A 21,288-nucleotide genomic window follows, 5' to 3' on the forward strand; every position below is an offset into this window, starting at 1 on the left:
CTTCCACCGAAAAGGCCAGTGATTTCAAAGCTTGATGATGTTCTTTGACTGTGGCGGCCAAATCCAGTAGGGCCCTAGAGGCGGGAGACTCTGCCGAGTCCATGGCCTTGGCAACCTGTTGCGCTTGGGGGTGGACCCTTGTCCTGGAGCAGAGGAGAACTGCTCCCTGGTAGGGACCAGGAAACACCTCCCCCCCCCCCCAGGGGGCGGAGCACTGGAGGAGACAGAGGTTAGGATGAGCTTCACCAATGGAAGCCCGCGGTCCCCCCTGGTGGAGCCTGTAGGGACCCGGACCGCTTGGACTTAGGTGGGCCTTGCAGGGTCTTCTGGAGAGATGATAGACAGGCATGCCCACAGACAGGAGAGGAGCGTGGTCGGGTTCGAGACTGGCAGTCAAAGGGATCAAGGAGGACCAGAACAGCATACGCGATGACAAGGCAAGTAACAGAACCAGAATCTGGAGACATGGTCAATCAGACAGAGGTCAGAATCTGAGGGTCAGTCCGAGGAATGGTCAGCAAGCAGGGGTCATTTTCAGGAGGTCAGACAAGGTCACATGCAGGCCGAGTGTTATGGTTTTGAGGTGTTGGAGTGGATTCTTGGGTACTGTGGTGATGACCACTCCCACGGGGAGGAGCCCCGTGAGGAACCACAGTACTAAGCTAGACTCTAGACATGCAAACACAGAGATTTGTCTTTTATTATATAGCACAATGATACCACCAGAGGTGGCAGTAGTGAGATGATCCAGAGGTAGCAGTCCAGAGGCCCTCAGCAGAGGAGACCCGTCTCGCAATGATAGTATAGGGAGTGCAGGATGTAGGTTCCCAGTGCTGATCTGTAGATGAGACAGACTGACAATGTTAGATTACTCACTAACAGGCAGATACAGTACAGTGCGCTCCGATGGAGCGAACTGTTAACCTGCCATTGGACGCGCGTTTTCCCTTACCCCTTATTCAGTAAGGGGCGGAAAACGGGTGTCCAACCCGCCGAACCTAATAACGCCCTCAACCTGCAAATGCATGTTGATGGCCCTATTAGGTATTCGCGAGCGATTCAGAAAATAAAATGTGCAGCCGAGCCGCACATTTTACTATCAGAAATTAGCGCCTACCTACCCAAAGGTAGGCGCTAATTTCTTCCGGCACCAGGAAAGTGCACAGAAAAGCAGTAAAAACTGCTTTTCTGTTCACCCTCCGACTTAATATCATGGCGATATTAAGTCGGAGGTCCCGAAGAGTAAAAAAAGTTAAAAAAAAAAAAATTTGAAGTCGGCCGGCGGCTGTCGGGTCGAAAACTGGACGCTCAATTTTGCCGGCTTCTGGTTTCTGAGCCCGTGGCTGTCAGCGGGCTCGAGAACAGATGCCGGAAAAATTGAGCGTCGGCTGTCAAACCCGCTGACAGCCACCGCTCCTGTCAAAAAGGAGGCGCTAGGGACGCGCTAGTGTCCCGAGTGCCTCCTTTTGCCCATTTCTACCGCCGGCCCTCATTTAAATACTGTATCACGCACACAGGCGAGTGGCCTGTTCGCCCGCTCTCCCGCGGACTTTACTGAATCGGCCCGTAAGTTGGTAGCTGTACAGATGGAGATCCCAGCAGGAAGAAGTCGTTGAATACAGGCACCGAGGCAGGGAGAGCAGGCCCTCAAGGAGCGAGTACCTGATCCCTGATAGGTACCTGAAAGAAAGCAAAAGGGCCCCCGAGGAGCGGGTACCCAGGTAAGAGAATTACCCCGAAGGGTAGAGAGAGCTTCCAGCGGCAGCAGGGAAGCGGTAGAGTAGCTTAGACCGGACAAGTCCAATCCTTGCTAACTAGATTTGTTAGCAAACAAAGGGTAGGCTAAATACCCGGATGGCGTGACATCACTCGAGGGGGCCGCCCCTGAGTTTCCCGCCATGACGTGGATAAAGACGCGCACCCTAGGAGACCCTCAGAAGAAATATGGCGGATTGCCTTGCCATTGCCATTCCGGGGACACCGGAGAGAGCGGCATGCAGACGCGGCGGTAGCCATCTTCCCAAGGCTAGCGGAGAGAGCAGAGAGAAAGGTGAGGCACAGAGGTCGAAGCCATCTGAGACAGACGGACGCAACACCGAGGTCAGAAGGCAGGCAGCAGGTTCAAGGAACAAGCCGAGGTCAGTACCAGTGAGACAGTCCGGAACTACTACCATGGGGAGATGACAGATGAACACAGGAAGAAGAGGACACTGGAACGGAAGGATGCAGGAACAAGGATGGAACAGAAGGATCCTGGAACAAGACTTGAACAAGGCTCAGAACGCAGTGACAATCTAGCACAATACTAACCCGATTGCCAAGGCAAGGAAGTGCAGGCATGCCCCATGCCCTACAAGAGACCGGGTGGTCCGCGCGCGCAGGGGCGTGACCAATGCCATGGAAGGCACCGAACTCCGAGGCGAGGCCTGGTGGAAGGACCGGCAACTGCCGCCGCAGGACGCCAAGGCCTGGAAGAGCTCGCACCTGCCGCTAGGGAGGCCGACCCGGGACCTGCCGTAGAACCAGAGAGGTGAGCAGGCCTGTGCACGGGCCGGACGCGGACGGGGTGCGCAACAAAAGCAGAGTTGCTTACCTGTAACAGGTTTCTCCCAGGACAGCAGGATGTTAGTCCTCACATATGGGTGACATCATCAGATGGAGCCCTGTCACGGAACACTTTTGTCAAAGTTTCTAGAACTTTGGCACACTGAGTATTCCTTCTTTAAATATCTCTTCTCTTTTGATGTTAAGTATGGCGCAGGTTCTATGTCAGTCGAACTTCTAGAGCAATAAAAACCAGATTAATAGAACACAGATCTAGACTTAACACCAACACTACAGAAGCTCCAATGGTTGAACATTGTATAGGACAGAAACATACGTTTGAACAGTTACGATAGGCAATTATAGATTCAGTGGAATCAAATAGTAGAGGCGGCAACCTCAAGAAGAGTCTAAACTTCCATGAACAACATTGGATTTTCAAACTCCATACAGTCACTCCTTCGGGACTAAACGAAGAAATCAATTGGGCATCTTTAGTATAAAAATCCATGGGGGCAAATTCTTATAGGTTGAATAATAATTACCTGAACAAATCAAACTGAAGGACGGTGATTGGATTAAGACAGGATGACGAATAACTGTAGCAACCCTTCATTGGTGCAAAGCTGATCATCTAACCAGCATAAAAAAGCAGTTGCTTTTTGGGAAGGAGAAGAAGAACGCCATTAAGAGTAAGAATGGAGACCCGACAGCGAGGAGAGAAGACGAAATAACTCCCCTGATGAAGAAAACATCTTTTCGAAACATGGCCATGTTGAAATATCTGTAAGCAGGGCCATGGAGGCAAGCAACAGATTATGTATGAAGCCTACACCATCCCATATAATAATTTATCAAATTAAATTTTGAGTGAGAGTAGGGTTACATTGTAGGTTGGGACTGATTACGTTTACCCTCACTACGGTGGAGATTTTTTCAGCAAAAATAATTTCCAAGCAACTGAACTGCAACGAAAGTGGGGTAGAAAAGAAGTATTATGGACAGTCCTTTAAAAAAAAAAAAAAAAAAAAAAAGATGATGGTGCATCCATTTTTACTCAGCATGGAGCAATACAGAGGCATTATGACATTCTCCATTGCCTTCCTAATAATTCCTAACACTCTCTTTCTTCTTTTAACCACCACAACATACTGAGCTGACAATGTCAATGTATTATCCACTAAGGTGCCTAGATCTTTTTACTGCGTGGTAACTTCTAACATGAAACCTAACATCGTGTAACTACAGCATGGGTTATTATTCCCTATATGCATCAACTTGCACTTATCCACATTAAATGTCATCTACCTTTGGAAACCCAATCTTCCAGTCTCATATGGTCATCTGCAATTTATCACTATCCATCTGTGATTTAACGAATAATTTTGTGTCATCTGCAAAATTTGATCACCTTTCTCCTTTCCATATCATTTATAAATATATTAAAAAGCACTGATCCAAGTAAAAATCCCTGAGGCTCTCCACTGTTTAACTCACTCCACTGAGAAAACTGACCATTTAATCCTACTCTCTTTTAACTAGTTTGCAATCCACAAAAGTACATTGCCTCTTATCCCATGACTTTTTAATTTTCTTAGAAGTCTCTCATGCAGGACTTTGTCAAATGCCTTTTGAAAATCCAAATACACCACATCTACCAGCTCACCTTTATCCACATATTTATTACCCCTTTCAAAAAAATGTAGCAGATTTATGAGGAAAGACTTCCCTTGGGTAAATCCATGCTGGCTCTGTCCCATTAAACCATGTTCTTCTGTATATGTTCTGTAATTTTGATTTTTAGAATATTGTTTCCATGATTTTTTCAGACACTGAAATCAGGATCACCAGTCTATAGTTTCCTAGACCATCTTGGAGTCTTTTTTAAATATCAGGGTTATATTAGTCACCTTTCAGTTTTCAAGTACAATGTACAATTTTAATGATATGTTACAAATTACTAGTAATAGATCTGAAATTTTATTTGAGTTCTTTCAGAACCCTCAAGTATATACCATCTGATACAGGTGATTTGCTACTCTTTAGTTCAGAGCTTTCCAAACTTTTAATGTTGGTGACACACTTTTTACACAAACAATTTCGTGACACAGTAATTCAGTCTACTAGCAAACCAGAGGTTAAAGGTTAAATGAACGAAATGTATTGACAATTTATGTATGTTTCCTTAAATATATACATAATAAAATGTTTCACGACACAACCTATCTTGTGAAAACCTTTCATTTATATTAAAAATATATAATATTCCAAGATTAATGTTATTGTTATAATTTATGAGTAACAATAATAAAACAAAGTTATTGTGTTATTCAATTTACCTCTTTAATGAGATATATGAGCTTGATGGGATGAACACAGCTTTTGAATATTTGGTGTTAATAAAGTCCAAAGCTGGCCAGTTTCACACTATAAAATTATTTGATAGCCTCATTCAACTAATTCTATATGGCTATGAGAGCGAAGTCTGGAATTTATAGGAAGGGACGGAATGTCAATATAAATCCTGCACCTCCAGTTCTGTAATTCTGTGCAACCACTGAAATTCCCCCAAACAATGGAGCTTGGATGTTTTCCTTACAGTTCATCATACTAAAAAATATTTTCAAATTCTGGTGTCACCTCACAGTAACAGCAGCACAAACACCTTCCACTGCCAGGCACATTGTGAACTAAAACAAAACCCCGCAAAAAAGACACTCAAAATCTATACTGCAATCCCATCGTAACGTAACAGTAATAACACCAAGGACTCAAACAACAACCACCCTACCTGTGAAAAAGCAAGGGTAATTATTACACTGGGTCCTAGAATACCAATACACCACCTACTGAGGAAACAAAACAAACCCCATTGCTATAGATCCCTATGCTAGCAGAATCTCTCATTGTGGTCACACACAGAGCAGAGACAGACCCTCACCAAATACAGAATACAAAATAAAGGAGCACAAATTAGACAAAAACTGAAATGGAAATCCCAAGAAGCCAGACTCTGTATTAACAATGGAAAAACAGAACCACCATTCCTCATAAAACAAATAAAATCAAGAAACATAAAGCATCAGTTGTTAATATGTACTTTCAAGTCTTTTGTTCAAATGTAAACCGGTATGATGTCCCCACTAATACCGGTATATAAAAGTTCCTAAATAAATAAATAAATCAGTTATAATAGTAAAACCATACTAATAAAAGAATATTTTAAAACTACTGATAAATAGAATTGCTATTAATTAAAATCATATACATTTTTTACAATTTCCCAACCACCAATAAAATATTTCAAAACAGCACATATATCAAATAACACCCAATAATTAAAACTAATAAGGATTTTAAAAAGCCCCTGCTGTCCATACGTGGGAGTTCTTGATTTCCAGTCACCCTGATATTGTCAAGGATTAGGAGGTTATCCTCTCTCTCTCACATATACTCACATGTCCATTCTCTCTCACACATACACTGTCACATACATACACATTCAGGCTCTTATACCCACCATAACCTCTCGCTCTCAGACACTGACACTCTCAGGCTCTAAGACACTCTCCCCCCCTCCACACACACTCCCTACACAAACTCTTACTCCCCTGGATTTTCTCATAGACACTCATGCTCTCACTCTCTCTGGCTCCCTCACACACACACACACACCCAGGCAGGCTCCCATTCATTTTCAAACCACTCCCTCACCATCCCCCAGGCATGCACACATACATTCTCACACACACAGACCCCCAAGGCAGGCACCAATTCATTCTCACATACACCACACACAGGCAGGCACCTATTCTCACACATAGAAACCCCAGGAAGACACCCATTCAATTCTCATACAGACACACCCTCAGGCAGGCACCCATGCATTCTCACATATACACCCCCAGGCAGACTCCCATTCATACACACTCATACACCCCCATTCATACACATGCACACACTAAAGGCAGCCCCCTCTCTTTCTTTTGCCAGCAACCTCGGAGCCTCTCTCATTCCTCTGCTGCCACTGTCACTGATGCCACATGGCTATTGGGGTGGTGCTGATTGCTGCTACTGGCACTGAAGCCCATTCTGCTGCCTCTTCTATGCAGGCCCCGTGGGTTTCCACTTCCTCCATGTTGATCTCGTACATTGTGAGATCCGCATAGAGAAAGTGCTACTCTTGCACATTACCAAAGATTACATGTGCTAATCAGTAAGAAGTAATTTTTTTTTTTTACCTTTGCTGTCTGATCTTAGTTTTCTAATCGGTTGTCTGAATTTTTTGTTCCACCTTCCCTTTCTTATTTTTTTGCCAATTCCTTTCATATTGTCTTTTTTCTATTTATTTTCTCTCCATCTATCTTCTTCCCTCAAACACACAGTCAGGTTCTCATTCTCACATGCTTTCTTTCTCTCATATAATCATTCATACATAGTCTCTCTCTTGCACATGCTGTCTGACTCTCACACACCCAGGCTCTCTCACTCCCACATGCTGTCTTGCTCAAGCACAGGCTCTGTCACATGCTCTCTCTCATACAATCATTCATACACACAGGCTCTCACTGTCACATGCTGTCTCTCAACTCACTCTCACACTCGCACACAATCTCTCAACTCAATTCATACACACACACAATCTCATCTCTCAACTCATCTCATACAGACACTCTACGGGCTCTCAGCCTCTCTCTTACCTCTGGGCCTCCTCTTCACGGGTCACTGCAGGATGGGCTCTGCAGCAGCCCTGATCTTCTCGGGCCGATCCAAAGTGGCGGCCCTGCTACCGGGCCTCCTCCTCTTCTCAGCCCGCCGCAACAACGCTGCTCCTCTTCTGCACGTGGCTGATGCTCCTCCTCCTTCCTGCCCACGCGGCTCCGGCAACATTTTTCTTCCGGGGCCGCGCAGGCAGGAAGGAGGAGGAGCACCTGCACGTTTAGACATGACCTTGTTCTTCGGGCCGTGGTGACATGAGCTCCACCACGGCCCTGCCGATCTTCCTGCTGTGTGTCTCCAGCACAGCACAGCAATATTTCACTACTCAGCCACCAGTGGGATGAGGTCCACCGGCAGCCTCATTGGCTCCCCCTGACCTCTCCTTGCTCCGCCCCGTCACGTGCACCTGGCTTGAGCGACATACCGGCACACTGCAGGCAACACACTAAAGTGTCACAACACACACTTTGGAAAGCTCTGCTTTAGTTTGTCAATCTGGCCTACAACATCTTCCATGTTCACTTCAATTTGGTTCATTTCATCTGAATCATCACCCTTGAAAACCATCCCCAGAATGGGTTATCTCCCCAACATCTTCATTAGTAAACACCGAAGCTAAGAATTCATTTAGTCTTTCCACAATGGCCTTATCTTCCCTAAGTGTCCCTTTAACCCTACAATCATCTAACAATCCAACCAACTCTCTCACAGGCTTCCTGTTTTGGATATATTTTTAAAAGTTTTTTGTTGAGTTTTTGCCTCTATGGCCAACTTCTTTTCAAATTCTCTCTTAGCCTGTCATATCAGTGTTTAACATTTGACTTGTTAATGCTTATGCTTTTTCCTATTTTCTTCAGATGGATCCTCCTTCCAATTATTGAAGGCTAAAACAGCCTCTATCACTTCACCTTTTAACCAAGCTGCAAGGAATTTGGCCTTTCTTCAAGCATGGAATACATCTGGACTGCGCTTCTAAGATGTATTATTAAACAATGTTCACGCCAGTTATACACTCAACCTTTGTAGCTGCACCTTTCAATTTTTTTCTAAATATCTTCATTTTATCAAAAGTCTTCCTTTTGAAAGTTTAGTGATAGAGCTACAGATTTACTTATTGTCCCCTTTCCAGTCATTAATTCAAATTGGATCATGTATGATAGTTATTGAGGCAACTCTCACCTGCCTACTAGTCTTCCATCTCCAACCCAACCCCCACTAGCCCTCCCATTCTCATCACTCACTCCTTTTCCAGCATCCTATTTTCCTTTGTCTTTCATCTATTCCCTAGTCCCCTATTTCTACTATTTTTGTACTCATCCTATTATCTTCTTCCTGTGCACTCATCCCCTCCACAGCCCCTGCTCCTTCCCTGTCACTCATTCCCTGACTTCTAGCCCATTCTTCTGTTTCTTACCCCTACTGATTCAGTGCATGCCTAGAGACTTTGAGTGTGTTATGCCGGTCAGCCACGAGCACCGCGACCGACCGCGCTCACCTGCTCTCCAGCTGACGGCCCTTTCCACTGCGGGTGGCCGGATCCATCCACAGTGCGCCGCCCCTCTTCGGCTGCCTGCCTGCGGGCAGGAGGCCTCAACTCGCAGAAGGAATGCCGCCGCCGTTTCTGGACTCCGTCCCGTGGCTTCCCTTAGTGCGTGTGCCATCGGGGAAGAATTTAAAGGGGCTCAGGGTGGGAACCCTGGGCCAACCCTCTTGATGACATCAGACTTGCAGGGCTATTTAAACTCCCTTCCACTCCTCATTCGGTGAGTTAGCAAGGACTTCCTTCTTGTTTAATTCTGCTCCGCTTTGAGATCTTCAGTTCCAGAATCTCCTTGTGGCATTGGATGCTCCGGGTATCCGCTCCATGGGGGCCTTTCCGCGTCTTTACTATCCTCTCCTCAGAGGGCCTTCCTGCCTTGGACTTATCCGGACCCGATCCTCTGGTATCTCTACTGGAACTTCCCTGTGTGCGTACCTTCTTCAGTTTCTGCAATTTTGCTGAGGTCTTCACGGTGTACTCCGGGCCACCACCGTTCTTCAGCATATCAACTCTATCTATCCTAAGCTACAGGATACCACTTCTCCTATTTCCTTCTACATTGCTGAAGCCTCCACGGTGTACCTTGTGCCTCGGGCCACTACCACTCTTCAGCATACCATCTCTACTCATCCTGTGCTACAGGACATCTCTACGTCTACACAAGATCCTCTGCCTGATTCCTGTGCCTCAGACCTCTGCTTCCTTGGCATCTATAGCGCAGTTTCCTCTGCATACCCCGGGCCACTACCAGATCTGCACTAAGAGGTATTTCCATCAGCCTGTTTTATGGTTGGGCGATAGCCAGGTGTGGTGAACACCACCTGCAGGGGTGACTCAGGACAGGGAGAATAGGAGTCACAGCAGAATCTCTGGTACTGGCTGGAGAGGAGTCTCTGATGCAGGCTGGAAAGAGTCTCTGGAGCTGGGTGCTGGCTGGAAGGAGTCTCTGGAACAAGGTGCGTGGGAGTAAGGGTGAACTTTGGGAAATACTGGAACAGCTTGGGGGTACGCATGGATGTGAGTGCAGGTAAGCGTGGTCTGAACACAGGAACTGAGTGTGGGTATGGGTGGAATCAGGATAGCGTGCAGGTAAGCGTGAGTTGGAAAGAGAGAACCAGGGAGAACAGGACAGACAATGACTGGGCTAGACAAACCAAGACAAGATTTACACTGAACATAAAACACAAAAGCCCGAAGGCAGCAAGGCAAGGAAGCAGGGGGAAATAAGACTGCAACAGGTAAGGAATCAGGAACTGAGGGGAACAACGAAGCAGGCAAGGCAGAAGGCTACAGGGCAAGAAGAGCAGGGGCCAAGGCCACGAAGCAAGACAGGTAGCGAGAAGCCCAGAGGCGCACAGAAAGTAACAGGAGGCTAGAGCAGGGAGCCCAAGGGAACTCGGCCGAAGCACTGAGGCATGGGCTAGGCAGGGTTAAATAGGGAGTTCTGGACATGGAGCAGACAGGTAGGACAGACTGGGCCAGCTAAGACAGCATGCTTATGAGGGGCCTCTGGTGGTGGAGGAGGCTGCACAGCAGCCATAGTCATAACAGCCTGCAGGAGTCTCCTGGTGTACCCCGCACTGCGGGCCACTACCGGATCTTCTCATCTTGACTACTTTATTTGCTCAAGAACTGTGTTTATTGCATTTCCCGCTCCTCGGGTTATGCATTATCTTTTTTTTCCCTAATAAAGTCTCTCTCACAGCTGTGTTCTACGTCGCTGAGTCCAAGCCCACTGACTGTGAGGCCCACGGGGCTCCTCCCTGTGGGCGGAGACATCTCTCACCTCGGCCCAGGGTTCACAACTTCCATAAAAACATAATAGAGTTTTTGGTGTTATATATATTAATTATCTATTCCATAGGTTATGCAAATTGAAACTTAGATACATTTCACTTAAGTTAGAGTCACCTTGCAGTGTTGTGAGAACCTTGTAGGAAAAAAGCTCATCACAATTTAAACAAATATAAGGTGGCCACATAAAAAGAATAAGATAGCAGAAGGACATAAACAAATTCATGCACATATACCTTAAAAAACTTTCTCCTCATACGGGTCATATTCATTAACATCACTCCAGAATTGATTCCAGTTTTTCCATAATATGGGTGTCGAGCAAAGCGATTGTACCATCCAATACGAGGTTCCTCATGTTCCGGAGCCATTGCAGCAATATGAGTGGAATTAAATTTTTTCAAAAAAGCCCATATGTCATCCACGGGTCGCAAGAAAAGAATGTCTGTATCCACGTATAATAGAGAATCCACATCTTTAAGAATTAACTGACAAGAGAAAAAAGTATAAATCAAAAAACTTAATTGATCCTATCTTTTATACATTATATATTTAATTTGCTTGCTTCCTAGCAAATACATTATATTGTGGTAAAAAGTTCATAGGAAAAATTAAAATCTACTGTAAGCAGGACTTTCTGTACCTTATTGAGACATGTAAGAATGACCAGACTACTGCTTCTAAGGTAGAATCAAGAAAATGGCTAGTAAGGTCCAAAATCTTTCTTCCCCTTTCTATATTATCATGCCACACACCACCACCAACTAGATGCCATTTCTTCGATATTTTTTCTGATATACTTCAGTAAGTTTTGTCCTCCTATGCAGTCATGTATGGGTAAAGTACTGTATTTATTTATTTATTCATTCAATCTTATATACCGGCTTTCAAGTTCATTTCAAGGCGGTTTACATTGATTGAAGTTGCAGTAGCAACCTTCAAACACATATATACTAAAAACAAAACATGGTACATGACTAAAATACATTAAAACCAAAAGCTAGCTGACTAAAAATATATTAAACTAAACCCTTTCAAATCCCAACAATTCTGCCACATCTTCCCAGGTACCCCCCTTCCCTCCACCCATCCATCTACCCTCCTCCCCTCCACCCACCCATCTCCCCTCCTTCCCTCTTAGACTCTCCTCTCCCTCCTCTCCTAGTGTCTCTGTACTACTATGGAAAACTGGGTCAACTATTCAGGCTAAAAGCCTGTTCGAATAGCCAGGTTTTTATCTGCTTCCTAAAGCTGTTAATGTCCTCCTCTGTCCGAATCTCAGCGGGTAAGGAATTCCACATTTTTGGCCCTGCTAAAGATAAGGACCTCTCTCTCACTGAACTAAGGTGAGCCAGCTTGGGCGATGGAATGGTCAACAAGGCCTGCCCAAGGGACCTCAAATTTCGTGATGGGACATGGATACGTAAGGAGGCATTCAGCCATTCCGAATTTGTGCCATATATTGCTTTATGTATTAAAGTTAGGCACTTGTATTGTATACGGAACTGAACCGGCAACCAATGTAAACCCATCAGAACTGGGGAAACATGATCAAATTTTTTTGTGTCAGATATTAGCCGTGCAGCGGCATTCTGCAACAATTGCAGCGGACGGATAGTCGATGAGGGCAAACCCAACCATAGGGCATTACAATAATCTAACTTGGGTAGAATTAATGCCTGGACTACAATCCGGAAATCATTTGAGTGCAATAGTGGTTTTAATCTCCTTAACACTCTTAATTTGTGAAAACCGTCTTTTAGGATAGCCTTCACAGAAGATTTCATTTTAAGCTCAGAATCTAGCATACACCCTAGATCTCTTACCTCAGATTGAATTTTATATGTATGTATGTGAACTAAGTTTACAGGGTATAGTTCTGTACTTACAAGACTTGCCTATGTAACTTTAATACTCCTCACCTGACAGCTCCTAAGACCAAGTATTTATTTTATGAAGACAACTGTTCACCAATCTAAGAAAAAGCAAGTTTACTTACCATAAATGTGGTTCTCCATAAACATCAGGATGAATTAGCCATATCGCATGGTGACGTCATTAGATGATACAAAACGGACCCTTCTCTCCTAGCTCATAGAGCTTTTGCTTTACTGAGCATGTGTTTCCATGCACACACTACTTTGTGAGCCTCTTAACTGATTGCAAATCTTAGCTTTAGCTAGGCAGTCGACTCTCCAGTGAAGCAGGTGGTTATTAAGCATGGTTAATTCATTCTATCTTCAAAGAACCCCGTTTACAATAAGCACATTTGTTTTCTCTGATGACAAGCAGGGCTGAATCAGCCATGATGTGGGGAGTCCCAAGCTGAGGGCTACAATGGAGCACTAGCTGAAAAAGCAACCAGGATACCAGCAAGGAGAACAGACTACTGGGTGAACAGGCTGCAAAACACTGCTTACCCAAAAGATAGTCAATTTTTGATAGATTGTCTAGACATTAATGGGATATGAAAGTGTGAATAATCTGCAGCTTTGCTAATGACTTTGATAGGCACGGCTCACAGATGAACCACTGAGGTAGCCATGGCTCTCACTTGATGCGCCTTGAAAGTCTGTGATCTGGAGGCCAGCTAGAGCATAGCAATGTGTGACAGAGTCTGCTAGCCAGCTGAACCACGTGCAACTCCATTAGAATCGTAAGAGAAGAAACGTTGAGAAGCCCGACAATGTGGTCAAGTTCTGTTCAGAGAACTGGCCAAGGCCCTTTAATAGTCCAGTGAACGGAAAGACTTCTCCCCTTTGTGTACATGAAATTTTGGAAAGAGCATGGGCAAAACAATGGTTGATTCAGATGAAAAGTCAAAACTACTTTTCATAGAAATTTGAGGTGGGTGTAAAGCACCACACTGTTGTGAAAAAATGCAGGTATGGTGAATAATGAACCAATGCTTGAAGCTCACAGACTCTTCTAGTCAACAAAATAGTGACTATGAACACTACTTTCCAGATGAGGAACTTTAAGGAAGCCTATCTTAAGAGTTTGAAAAGAGGTTTCATTAGCTGTGCCAAAACATTGAAATCCCATTGCACCCATGGCCTCATATGCTACAAGCCTTTCATGAACTTCAACACTAAAGGATATATGGAGATCAGTTTGCCATCTGCTTGAACCTCGTAAGCCACAACAGCATGGAGGTGCACTTTGGATCTCAGTATGTCATCGGTCAAAGAGGAGAAGGAGAATAAGTACTGGAGCAACTCCTTTGGTGCGCAGGGCAAACAGGTCCAGAGAGCTTGCTCAACACCAAGATGAAAATCTTTTCCATTTAAAATGTAAGCTCTTCAAGTTGAAGGCTTCCTGGCCAAAATCACAGTATCCTCAACTTCCTAGTAGACAGCGACAGTGAAGAGAAAAGTGAGTGCTCAACATCCATGCTGTGATTCAGATGACATATATGACCCTCCTCTTGAGTTAGCAAAGCTGGATCAGAACCCAGGTAAGATGAGGTAAGAGAAAGAGAATCACACTTGTCTGAGCCATACTGGTCCAATGAGGACCAGGTACACCCAAGTCCTTGAGTGCCTTCTGCATTGTTCTCGCCACAACAAAGTGGTGGAAAAACACACAGTAGACCTCATTTCACTTAAGCATAAAAGTATCTAGAATAGATCTGAACTTGCTTTGAAGAATGGAGCAAAGGTTTTTTTTGTTTTTTTAAACTTCCTATTGTCCTCTGATGCGAACAAGGTTAACAGGTGATCCCAGAGATTGAACAAACTGTCTACAATCGTTTGGTCTAGAGACCACTCATGGGGACGAAACACTCTGCTGAGGGGATTTGCAGAAGGAAGGAAGCTCTTAGGAAGGCTCGTGGCTACAAGCCCATAACCTGTGCCCCCTTTTTGTTTGTTCACGTAGGACACTGCAATTTGGTGGTTGGTTTGGATCAGAATTCTCTTTTCCCAAAGAAGATGTGAAAAAAATCAATACATAGATTGATCGTAGGAGATGGATCTGAAATAAACAGAAGTTCTCTTGACAGCCAGATTCCTTGGGTTCAGAAGCAGCCTATACGTGCCCCTCATCCCTGGTATATGCATCCATTACAAGAGTTACTTGATGAGGTAAAAGCTGAACAAGAGCCCCCCCATCAGTGAGTCTAGTCATAACTAGAGAGACCCCCCTTCATATCCAAGGTGACCCTCTCTGGGAATAACTAGAGCTGAAGCAACTGGTCCCACAGGGCGTGGGGGCCCAACTGAAGAATCCACATGTTGAGACGGGATATGGAAACACCATGAAGCGCTGCAGCCATGTGACCCAGGATAACCGGAACTTCTTGGGCTGGGACTTGATTCTGCTGTAGTAGGTTCTGGATCAAGGCTCAAAGGCAGAATGACTGCTCTACGGGGGGAAATGCTTTCTCCTTAAAGGAGTCTTTCCATGCCCTGATGAACTTGATTCTTTGGGTAGAAAACAGATTCAACTGGAAGAGCTAGGTCATCTTATGCAGGGAATCCAACAACTTTTTTTTTTTTAATCTGAGTACCCAATGCAGTTGTTTATAGTTGTTCCCAGTAGGATCAGGTGTTCTTGTAACATACTGGCATTATGATTTAATACATGTGTATGAATTTTATTTTAGTCTTGATGTCATTTACTGTTTGATTGTATTGTGTGTGTTTATATGTAAGAACTATAAATGTTAATTATGTACAATGCCTAGTAATAAACTTAAATAAATAAATAAATAAATAAATAAATAAACAAACAAACAAAAACTGAGTGGGAAGGCCCTGTCACTAGCCAATCATCCAGGTAAGGAAAAAACACCACCGCTACCCACCAGGCATTTCGTGAAGACATTCATGGGCAAACAGCCTGAAAGGGAGAACTTTGTATTGGCAGTGAGACAAATTTCTAAAGGGAATGATGGATGGGTATATGAGCATACCCATCTTTCAGATCCAGGGGGCAAATCTAGTCTCTCGCTTGAATGAAAGGCAAGATGATGTGGAAGGAATTCATTTTGTAGTCTCATAACAGGATCTTGTTTAGTCTTCATAAATCCAGGATGAGTCTCAATCCTAACTTCTTGCGGATAAAGAAATAGTGGAAGTAGAACTCCCTTGATGTCAATGCCTCGATGCCCATCAATGTGGCTCAATGGCTCCACGATGCTGATGGACCGGCCTTCTCTGACCCGAAGAGTCGCTCCATCTTCTCAAGCTGGATTTTACATCCTTTGTGGGGTCATTTTGGCATATTTGCTGCAACCCTGGACATTGTGCAATGCCTCCAGTATGGGAAACATTGATCATGGGGGATCAATGATAGACATGGTTCTCGAGCACCGGGGGCAAGGCTTGAAACTGGACAAGGACATAGCACAAAATAAAAGGGATGACAAATAGAATTTGATGGCAGCGACCAGCAATGACCGGTGGGCACCAAGGGCACCGCTACTCCAGGGATATCAGCGAAAGAAAAAAACCCATCAAAAATGGCAAAAAACCTGGCTATGAGACTAAGGGGATAAAGATCAAGGAAACCCACATCAATGACAGGAACTCGCTAGAAACAAGTGAAAAAAATGCAAAAAATAGAGACTCAATTACCCGCGACCATGAAGCTCTGCAGGTAAAAAAAAACAACCCATAAACAGATGGGACCCTGTGTGGATACATGGTATAATGGCATGCCGGGCATGTTCAGAAAGGCTCAAAGTTCTATCAAAGTTTTTCTAGAAGTTTTCCATGCCGGGCTCCATCCAATTATGTCACAATTGTGTGCGGACTGCCATCCTGCTTGCCCTCAGAGAAAATAATAAAGTATTTTCCTACTTACCCACTGAGGTTTCAAGGACGACATTTAATAGTTGTTCCTACTGCTGTCTGTTCACCTTCAAGAGACTCTACAAAACTTATGTTTTTTGGATAGTGGGTTCTCCGAATGAATTCACTTTGAAATCTTTGAGGGCACTGTTGGATTATAGAGTCTTTATAAAGCAATAGAAATTTTATATTTTCCCTTAGCTTTTAGTTAGGGATTATTTCTAAATTATTAGGATTTTAACTGATTTGTTTTTATTAGCATTTTAATCAACTATTATTTTGTCTTGTTGTTTTATATCTGAATTGTTGATTAATTATACAAGGTGAAGATTATCCACTTAGAAAAGTATTTTCTGTATAATGCGAACTATAAGATTTTAAATAAATAAAATAAATCAACATACTTTAGCTATGTGCAGAACACCCTCCTATTGTGATAAAATATAGTATAAGATAGATAGTCACTAGAGGAATGATTCAGTAGGGTGAAGTGACTGCTACCAAAAATGCAACTTTCTAGCAGCTCGATACTGTAAGGTGCGGTTGGAGATTAACTCGCTGTGGGAGCACAATTGGGACGCGTAAGGCGATCCTGCGATACAGTCTCCAGTTTCACGCATCCTTAGCGCTTCTTGAAACCAACCCGTAACCTTTTCCACATGCAGCATGTATATGATATGTAAATGAACGAATTAGCTATTTAATGAACGAATTAGCTATTCCCCTCAGATACTGTGACGCGCGCTCCGATTATCTCTTTTGTAACCCATTTTATTTATTTATTTATTTATAAATAAACTTTTTTATACCGGCATTAGTGGGTACATCATGCCGGTTCACATTGTAACTAGAGAAAGGAAAAGAAATACATCAAACAAGGGCGGGGGGTAGGGGATGAAAGGATAGAGAGGAGAAGGAAGGTTTAAACTGCAGAATAGTCATTAACAACGTAAGGTAATAATAGTAATAATAAATGTTCGTATAGTGACAAATAATATACTGTCATTAATATCAAAAGTATAAATATGAACAAGAATATGATAACGTCTGGCTGCTGGAGGTAGCTGGTGTTATGTACAATAGTTCAAAAACAGGGATCATTGGCTGGTATTACAGATAGAAGTGAACAATGGGGTTAGTCCGGATAGGCCTGTCTAAATAGCCAGGTTTTTAGTTTCTTTTTGAATTTAAAGAGGCATGGTTCAAGGAGGAGAGCTGTGGGCAAAGAGTTCCAGCGTGTAGGGCCGGCAATGGAGAGGGCACGATCCCTGGTATTGGAGAGTTGTGCTATTTTGAGAGGAGGCACCTGAAGAGTTCCCTTATAGTTTGTTCTGGTAGGTCGATTAGGGTGAGAAAGGCTGAAGGGGAGCTCAAGCCAGTTTGAGTTGTGGGAGTATACGGCTTTGTGGACGATGGTGAGGGTTTTGTAGAGAATACGAGAGGGGATGGGTAGCCAGTGTAAATCTTTAAGGATGGGGGTGATATGGTCGGCTTTGCGGGTGTTTGTGATGATTCTGGCAATGGCATTTTGGAGCATTTGGAGTGGTTTGATGGTCGAGTAGGGGAGCCCTAGTAGGAGGGAGTTGCAGTAGTCCAGTTTGGAGGAGAGGGTGGCTTGTATGACAGTGCAGAGGTCGTGGGGGTGTAATAAGGGTTTTAGTTTTTTTAGAACATTTAGTTTAAAGAAACCCTCTTTGAGGATGGAGCTGACATATTTCTTCAGATTTAGCTGTTGGTCTAGGATGACTCCAAGATCTCTTACAGACTGTTGCGCTGAGACAGATTTAAATAAGGGATCATTAGCCAGGGAGGTTTTCGGTGTGGTGTGATTGGAAATGAAGAGGAGTTCCGTTTTGTTAGTGTTGAGGGCGAGGTGAAGGTTAGTGAGTAGAGAGTTTATAGCTGAGAGGCAGGTTTCCCAGTGTTTTAGGGCGTCAGGGCGCTCAAGGCGTGACGTCACGATGCTTGACGTCACGGCATGTGACTGCAGGGGCTGCCGGAGGCCGCTTTCGCTGCCGGCTCCCTCCGCCTGGATGAATGCATGCCCGCCGGCTCCCGCCGCCGCCTGGATCAAACGCGCGCCCACCCGCCCGCTTCCGTCGCTTGGATCAAACGCGCGCCTGCCGGCTCCCGCCGCCGCCTGGATCAAACGGGCGCACACCCACCCGCTCCCGCCTGGATCGGAAAGTGACAAGGTATATATATATATATATCTATATATCTATATATCTACCGTATTTTTCGCTCCATAAGACGCACTTTTTTTCCCCCAAAGGTGGGGGGAAAATGTATGTGCGTCTTATGGAGCGAATATAAAAAAAAAACCTAACAAACCCCCCCCCCCCCGACTCCCCCAAGACCTGCCGACTTAATTTCCTACAACCCCCCACCCTCCTGACCCCCCCAAGACCTGACAAACGTCCCTGGTGGTCCAGCGGGGGTCCGGGAATGATCTCCTGGGTGTGGGCCGTCGGCTGCCAGTAAACAAAATGGCGCCGACGGCCCTATGCCCTTCACTATGTCACTGAGACCAACCGCTGCTATTGGTCGGTCTCAGTGACATAGTGAGGGCATAGGGCCGTCGGCGCCATTTTGTTTACTGGCAGCCGACGGCCCTATGCCCACACTATGTCACTGAGACCGACCGCTGCTATTGGTCGGTCTCAGTGACATAGTGAGGGCATAGGGCCGTCGGCGCCATTTTGTTTACTGGCAGCCGACGGCTCACGCCCAGGAGATCGTTCCCGGATCGCTCCTGGACCCCCGCTGGACCACCAGGGACGTTTGGCAGGTCTTGGGGGGGTCAGGAGGGTGGGGGGTTGCAGGAAATTAATTCGGCAGGTCTTGGGGGGGTCAGGAGGGTGGGGGGTTACAGGAAATTAATTCGGCAGGTCTTGGGGGGTCAGGGGGGTGGAGGTTGTTAATTTAAAGGGTTGGGATGGGGTGGGGGGTTTGGGGGTTCCCAGAGAAAGAAAAGTTTTCTGATCTGGGGAGTGGACCGAAATGGCCCTCCCCAGACCCGAAAACAAAATGGGGAGAAAAAAAAAAAGCTATGCACTCCCCTAATTTGCTCCATAAGACGCCCAGACGCAGAGCCGGTTTAGCACAATTTTTTTTTTTTTTTTTTTAATTTTCCCCCTCTGAATCCTAGGTGCGTCTTATGGTCAGGTGCGTCTTATGGAGCGAAAAATACGGTATATATATCTATATCTATATCAACCTAATAAATGAAGGTTGACCGACATGCCGCAAATGCGCGGTAGAGACCAGCTCTACCGCGCATGTGCGGGCGAGCACGTCGGTCTCAGCCAGCGTCAGAAAAAAAAAATATGGCAGCGTCGAGTGGCAGCGGCGGCGGGTGGCAGCGAGCGGCGGCCAGTAGCAAGGGAGGGGGGAGGGAGTGACTGAGTGAGAGGGAGGGACTGAGTGGGAGGGAGGGAGTGACTGAGTGAGGGGGAGGACTGAGTGGGAGGGAGGGAGGGACTGAGTGAGAGGGAGGGACTGAGTGAGAGTGTGGGAGGGGGAGGGACTGAGTGAGAGGGAGGGAGGAGTGGGTGAGTGTGTGGGAGGGAGGTAGGGGGTGGGGAAGAGTGAGGGGAGAGGGAGAATGAGGGAGAGGTGAGAGACAGGAATGTGAGTAAGTGGAAGGGGGAGAGGGAGAGGTGAGAGACAGGGATGTGAGTAAGTGGAAGGGTAAGAAGTTGTGGAGCAGAGAAAAAGGGAGTGGAGGAGGGCTGAGGGGGAGGGGATGGGATTGAGAGAGGGTGGGGAGTGACTGAGGGAAGGGGAGAGAGGTGGGAGTGACTGAGAGAAGGGGAGGGAGGTGAGAGTGAGGGGAAGGAGGCAGTGGGAGACAGAGGGTGAGTAAGACTGAGTGGAGGAAAGGGGAGGAGTGAACGAGGGGAAGGGGAGAGAGGGAGAAAAAGTGTAGAAGGGTGCTGTGTTAGAAAATGGACTGAAAAAAAAATGTAATGTAGCCCGTTTTAGCGGGCTTAACGGCTTGTATATATATATATATATATATATATATATATATATATATATATATAACACTTTGTTCCCTTTTGTTTTAATTTTCGCCCTGCGCCTTGCTTCGGGAGGGGGGGAACCATCCACTTCCTGGTGCCTGTCATTTCAAATGTCATTTGAAATGACATTTGAAATGACAGGTACCAGCGCACCCAGGATACTGTATAGGCGCTGTATTAAGCGCCTATACAGTAAAATGGGTTGCGCGGGCCTAACCTTCGCCTAACGCTTCGCAGACGCGGCTTGCATTTGCTAGTAATTTACATAGAGTATCGAGCGGTATGTGAAGAGAACTGTGCGTGCGGGGAACGAGGGTGCGCCCGGCATTGCTGCACTCTTTCTACCGCGGCCTTAGAGTATCGACCTGTAGGTCAGGTATATGAGCTCACAAATGTCTCAAAGTTCAAAGAGTGCTTTCATCAGTTAGGAGAAAATCACAATGTCTCATGACACTATAGATGTGTTCATGGTAAGCTTCAATTAAAACAAGCCCCATACAAATCTAACAACTAAAGGCCATATAGAAATGGGGTTTTCTTCTACATGTTGATGACAAATGTGACTTGTACAGAGGTAAACCCTAATAGAATTGTATTTTTAAGCCAAACTCTGAAAAGATATGGAAGATATTCAAGTAGTTTATGTGTGGGATAACAGAATGATCTAGGGCCTTACTATCAGACCAGATGGCAAACTCCTCCATTTAAATCCCTAAGATTTCTAGAAGACAGAAGAATTTTATACACTTTTTGAAAAACCAAGGGAACGTATGTTTCCCTTTATATCCAAGGTGTAATGACCAGAGACTGGATGATTAGGTGGAGCAATGCTCCCTGGCTCTATGTAATCAGAGCTGGGGAAGTTCCC

General features: G+C 45.2%; 1 protein-coding gene across 2 annotated transcripts in view; it reads right to left on the minus strand.

The window, feature by feature from the left end:
• The window catches only part of GXYLT1 (glucoside xylosyltransferase 1), a 145,387-nt gene that overhangs the window by 33,752 nt on the left and 90,347 nt on the right, over positions 1-21,288 (minus strand). For both annotated transcript variants that reach the window (XM_029615449.1, XM_029615450.1), the window contains one exon: positions 10,834-11,085. In XM_029615449.1, the coding sequence (XP_029471309.1) occupies positions 10,834-11,085 (252 nt within the window). The remainder of the gene's footprint in view (positions 1-10,833; positions 11,086-21,288) is intronic.

The sequence above is a fragment of the Rhinatrema bivittatum genome, chromosome 9, assembly GCF_901001135.1.
Source record: "Rhinatrema bivittatum chromosome 9, aRhiBiv1.1, whole genome shotgun sequence".
NCBI lineage: Eukaryota > Metazoa > Chordata > Amphibia > Gymnophiona > Rhinatrematidae > Rhinatrema > Rhinatrema bivittatum.